Source organism: Cupressus sempervirens, chromosome 2 (assembly GCF_028749045.1).
Source record: "Cupressus sempervirens isolate cs-2001-9-10 chromosome 2, ASM2874904v1, whole genome shotgun sequence".
Classification (NCBI taxonomy): domain Eukaryota; kingdom Viridiplantae; phylum Streptophyta; class Pinopsida; order Cupressales; family Cupressaceae; genus Cupressus; species Cupressus sempervirens.
This window is the reverse complement of record NC_143119.1, coordinates 273,437,470-273,443,618: the sequence shown is the minus strand read 5'-3', so window position 1 is coordinate 273,443,618 and position 6,149 is coordinate 273,437,470. Positions and strand designations below refer to the sequence as shown.

General features: G+C 40.3%; 1 protein-coding gene across 1 annotated transcript; it reads left to right on the top strand.

Annotated features, from left to right (window-relative positions):
* The first annotated feature begins 524 nt into the window (after positions 1–524).
* On the top strand, positions 525–5,910 carry LOC149572114 (uncharacterized). The gene is made up of 2 exons (XM_089813412.1): positions 525–3,737; positions 5,136–5,910. Exons 1-2 carry the CDS (start codon positions 1,016–1,018, stop codon positions 5,543–5,545), a joined length of 3,132 nt encoding a protein of 1,043 aa, XP_089669538.1. The 5' UTR covers positions 525–1,015; the 3' UTR covers positions 5,546–5,910.
* Positions 5,911–6,149: the final 239 nt, after the last annotated feature.

Genomic DNA, 6,149 nt, shown 5'->3' with positions numbered 1-6,149 from the left:
TTAAATTCATGATTTAACTCAAAAGCTTATATTACCATGAAGCATTTTACTTTAGACAGAATGAATAGTTTCGCATTTATTAAAGGTATCATGTGGAGGCCACATAAAATTTTATATGAAAATTCCCTCTTCCAAAGCAGGGGTAAATGACAAGTCGTCGAAATGTTCATCATTTATTCCTCGGGTAAACATCAGAGGTCAAAAGAAATGCTGGAGAATGTCGATGACAATGCCATCCACAAACGTATTTTTTGGTAAATTGTGCAGATGATGTGAAATACGAGTTAAAAAACAAAACCAAATCATGAATGGAAGACTGTAATTAGGATCCTGCTTAGATCGAGACAGTGTCATATCATATCATATTATATATTAGTTCAAGCAGCATGTAATTTGAGACAAGAATAGATATAAAATGGTATGAAATCTTTTTTATTAGTTGCGACTCTACTCTTGAATTATTGAGCAACTAATGAGAAGTTTTGGCAGTCTGTATTATAGTAGAATAGTTGGGGTTGATCAGGGTGGCAGAAGCATCAATCCCCAGTAGTGCAGGCATATCAAGTTCTTTTGAGCATGGGATCCTGGGCCTTTTCTGCCATCTATGGGGGGAATTAGTGAGTTTTTAGTGGAACTTATGAATGATCCAATCCAGTCCTGTGCTGCTTCTGAGACAAGCATATGTCAGGTTGATTCCCTGTAGCTGATTTTGGAATAGTAGCACTATTTTGTGTTTGTGTTTCTGGCTATGGAGGAATTGGGTGTGTTATTGTTGTGTGTGAGATTGGGCTCACCAAATTGAATGAGAAGAATGGAGAAATGGTGATTTTTTTTTTTTTGTGGAATTTATGGATGAAGCAATCTTGTCCTGTGCTTACTCTGAAACAAGCATAAGTTAGGTTGATCCCCTGTAGCTGATTTGGAGTACTTGCATTAGTTTTAGATTTGAAATTCTGGCTATGGAGGAGTTTTTGGGTGTGTGAGTGTTGTGTGTGAGATTTGGCACACCATTTGAATGAGAAGAACAACTGGAGTACTGAAGGTGGAGGAGATCAGTCAGATTGTCTGGAGCTGTTCAGAAGCATTAAAAATGGTGTTCTCAATTGCATATTCAGGACTACTTGCAGCGGTGTTTTTGTTTTTCTTTGCTTGTGGTACTGATTTGTATGAAGATGGGAAGGTACTACTGAAGCTCAGATCCAATCTGGATGACCCTCTGGAGAACCTCCATGATTGGAGATCAGATAGATTGGAGACATATTGTAGCTGGTCTGGAGTAAGCTGCAAAGGTGAGGGGAGAGTTTCAGGACTTGATCTTTCAAGAATGAATCTCACTGGAAATGTGTCTGATGATATTCAGATGCTTAGTAGACTTAAGAGCTTGAAGCTGGCCTCCAATGGCTTCACTGGTCCACTGCCTGGATCTATAGCCAGTCTCACTGAATTGATTGTTTTAGACATCAGCAGGAATTTCTTTGATGGGAGCTTTCCAAGTGGACTGTCCAATGCAAAGGCTCTGGTGAACATTTCTGCATACAGCAATAACTTCACGGGCTCATTGCCTGAGGATATTGGCATGCTGTCTCAGCTGGTGCATCTGGACTTCAGAGGAAGCTTTTTTGATGGTACCATTCCCTCTTCATATGGGAACTTGCCCAAGCTCAGATTTTTAGGACTCTCTGGGAATAACATCAGAGGTTATATTCCTCCAGAGCTAGGGAAGTTGTCAATGCTGGAGAACCTCATATTGGCATATAATAAGTTTGAGGGGGGGATTCCTTCAGAGCTTGGGAATCTGAGTAGATTGGAGTACTTAGATCTTGCCTTTTCTAATCTTTCTGGAGTCATCCCACCAGAGTTAGGCAATTTAAGGAAGTTGCACACCTTATTTCTTTTCAAGAATATGCTTAGTGAAAGTATCCCTAGAGAAATTGGCAACATGAGTTCCCTCAAGTCTCTAGATCTCTCAGACAATTTCCTCTCAGGTAGCATTCCTTATGAAATAGGTCAGCTCAAGGGCTTATCACTTTTGAGTCTTATGCTCAATAGTTTCAGTGGTAGAATTCCAGAGAGTGTTTCCGAGCTTCCTGAACTAGTGACTCTGGAAATCTGGAACAACTCCTTTACAGGGACACTTCCAAAGGAACTTGGCAGTAATTCATCCCTGCAGTGGTTAGACGTCTCTTCTAATTCCTTCACTGGTCCACTGCCTCCCCATTTATGTGAAGGTGGCAACCTAGTCAAGCTCATTATGTTCAACAATGGCTTCTCAGGACCAATTCCTAAGAGTTTAGCCAACTGCCCCTCTCTATGGAGAGTTAGAATGCACAATAACCAGCTCTCTGGGGCTATCCCTGCAGGATTTGGATTGCTGCCTAATCTCACAAGGCTTGAATTGGCCAAGAACAGGCTGAATGGCAGCATCCCTCCTGATCTAAGCCAAGCCTCAAGACTGTCTTTTCTGGATCTGTCCTACAATGAGATTCAGGGTGGTCTGTCATTTGATATGTTGAAGAGAATGGCAATTCTGCAGAGCTTTTATGCTTCCAACAACAAGTTAGTTGGTGGAATTCCAACAGATTTTGGAGACTGCCAAAGCCTCTCAGTCTTAGACTTGTCAAAGAATCATCTTTCAGGCAGAATTCCCAGCAACCTTAAGATGTGCAACAGGCTTCTAAGGCTTGATTTGAGGCACAATGAATTGAGTGGACTCATCCCTCCAGAGCTTGCCTCACTCCCGGTTTTAGCCATGCTAGACCTCTCTGAAAATTCTCTTTCCGGTATCATATCTCCTGCTTTTGGGAATTCCACGGCCTTGGAGATCTTCAAGGTGTCCCATAATGATCTTTCCGGCCCACTTCCAAGGGAAGGAATATTCAAGACTCTGAATCCAGATGCTTTAGCAGGGAATCCAGGATTGTGTGGGGGGAATTTGCCCAATCCTTGTTTCAGTACAGATAACATGAGTGGGCAATCCTCCAATGTACCCAAGAAAAGGCCTGCATCACTGGTGCTGATAGTTGGAATCATATTTGCAGTTTCTCTGGCGATTTTACTGGTAGGGATGCATTTCTATTACAGAAGATTTCAAGGCAGAGTTCTCTGCACGAACATTAGATTCAAGGACAACGTCTATCTCAGTGATGAATGGCCATGGCGGCTGACTGCATTCCAGAGACTCAGTTTCACAAGCACGGACATACTGACCTGCATAAAGGAAAGCAACGTCATAGGAATAGGCGGAACAGGAACTGTTTACAAGGCAGAGATGCCCGGCGGTGAGATCGTTGCAGTGAAAAAGCTATGGAGAAGCCATGAAAATGCCAAAGATTACAACGACTCGAGCTTCCTTGCAGAGGCAGATGTGTTGGGAAGGTTGAGACATAGAAATATAGTGAGATTGTTGGGCTACTGCTACAACAATGTGAGTCCAATGCTCATCTACGAGTACATGCCAAATGGAAGCCTCGCAGAAGCCTTGCACGGAAAGGAGGCTTCACAAAACATGTTGGCAGATTGGGTTACAAGGTATAATATCGCTGTGGGGATCGCCCAGGGATTATGCTATCTTCACCATGATTGTTTTCCCTTGGTTGTACACAGAGATGTCAAATCAAACAATATTCTCCTTGACTCCAATCTTAATGCGCGCCTTGCTGACTTTGGAGTGGCAAAGCTCGTGGAGAACAATGAATCAATGTCAACTGTTACTGGCTCCTATGGTTACATTGCTCCAGGTTAGTATGTACTGTGGCAATTTTTCAATTTCTGAGTATTTAACCAGCAATTATAAACTGTCCCTACTCACCTTGGCTGTTTTAAAGTTCCCCACAGACAACATGTCGGCAAGTGATCTCAGTCACATGGGGTTAAATTAGCCTCCAGTGGCCATGGACCATAGATGATACCAGTAACCCAAGTGTTACAGAAAATATCCCCAATCTTGAAAATCTGTTGCAAGTCCAATAGCCTCATTCCTGTGTGGCTCAATACTTTCAGTCTTACAAACTGCAAAGCCAAAACCCCAATACCATAGTTACTAGCATATGAGGGGTATGGGATCTGGGACAGGTAAAGTTATAGAAATTGTATAAATGTAGTCACCAGGAATTGTGGGTATAATGGGGATTGGGATAAGTAAAATTAGAATATACGAGTAAATGATTCAAGATGGCAGAAGCAGCTATCCAGTCATATAAACTGTCAGTCATCTAAGATTATAGAGATGCATTAGGAATGTACCGCTTATATTGCTGCATGGCGGGTTCATCTATAAATTTAGTCACCAGCAATGGTGGATATAGGGATGCCAATCAAATTAGAGTACACAAGTAAATGAAGATTAGAAAAATATAATATTATATATAAAATGTAGTCATTAGAGAGAACAAAATTATATATAAAATGTAGTCACCAGAAAGTGTGAGTATAGGAAAAGGGATGTAGTCAAGGTTCCTATAATGGAATTTCCTTGAAATTATGGGCAATAGTCTAGTACCACTAATTACCTTATGCAAGGGCCTATTCATGGAAGTAGAATATACATTTGCCATTTGTCAGCAGGCTATTTTGGTAATATACGGATTCACATATCAGGGCTGTCAGATCTTTTACATTGCTGCCTTTTTCCAGATTGCAAAAACTTAGGTAATTCCTCTATAAACTACAGTGTGCCAAGTAATTTTTTTAACTATACACTGTCTTTTTAAAGCTCCTACATTACTCTAGCACAAGAGTAATTAGTACAAACCCTTAAAATCCAATAGTCTAATCTACGATGCTCAATCACTCCAAAACTGTATTAAGTCCAATAGCCTCACATCAACAAACCCTGCAAGAGGGTAGGTACTATCCAAGCATATGAATGAGTTTTCTTAGAGCTATCAGATTTCCACAGTCCATCACTAATCTTCCTCTTTTTTTCTTACCTCAATTTTATATGATTTCTGGTCTGCAATCTATTTCCTTTATCCTTTTCTTATTCTGATGATAGATCAAGTAGTGTGTTACGAAATGTTGATGATAAAAATGGTTCACACAATCAAATCCAGAAAACAAACTAATAATAACAGATTTTCTGTTTCACATCTTATGTGAAGGTGCTAATGTCCTGATCATTGTTGTTGTGGTTGCAGAATATGCATACACCTTGAAGGTGGATGAGAAGAGTGATATATACAGTTTCGGGGTTGTGTTAATGGAGCTTCTGACAGGAAAGAGGCCAATTGAGCCTCTTGAATATGGAGAGGGAATGAACATTGTAGAGTGGGTGAGATCAAAACATGGAGTAGTTAAGGATGGCAATGGCATAGAAGAGGCCTTAGATCCCAATGTTGCAGCCTCCTCCAATTCAGTAAAAGAGGAGATGATTCTAGTGCTGAGGATTGCATTGTTGTGCACCAGCAGAGTTCCAAGGGAGAGGCCTTCCATGAGAGATGTGGTCACCATGTTGGGTGAAGCCATACCCAGAAGGAAATGCACTTCAACTTCAAAAGATGCTAATAAGCACTTTCAATGCAGCCTACAGATAATGCACTCCACTTAAATGCATGCCCCATGTGATTAGCTGCTAATATAGAGATGATCAACAGCAATGGAGTACAAAGTGAATCAGGCTACATATATATCTATTATATGTTGAGAACCCACAGCATTACATCATCACCCCACTGTAGTATCTCCATTTCCCATATATTTTTTAGTTTGTAACTGTAGGTAACATACTTTGAAGATAACAGCTGTAAGAATGTATTCTGCTAGTTGGGAGCTTGTTTTGCCATGTATATTTGTATTACTGAATGTGCATGCGAGGCTTTATTGTATTCTACAGACCATCACATGGGCAGTGTGATGGTTGCTTTTATGTCAAATGTCTGAGGCTATATAATATATATCTCCTTCACATGTGAATATTGAAAGTTGTCAGATTGTACAGATTTTGATTTTGTTTTTCTTCTTTACATTTGGGTTTTCTATACTTCCTTTTAGATTCTCAGATGCGCACGTCCCGCACAACACAGTGAATCGGTGCTTTTGTGATATAAAATATAGATATAATATAAATTCTAATTATAGGGTATTGTCTAAGGTAAAAGAAGAAGATGATAATGCTAATGGTGGTTGAGGATCTACTGTGATATTTAGAATCT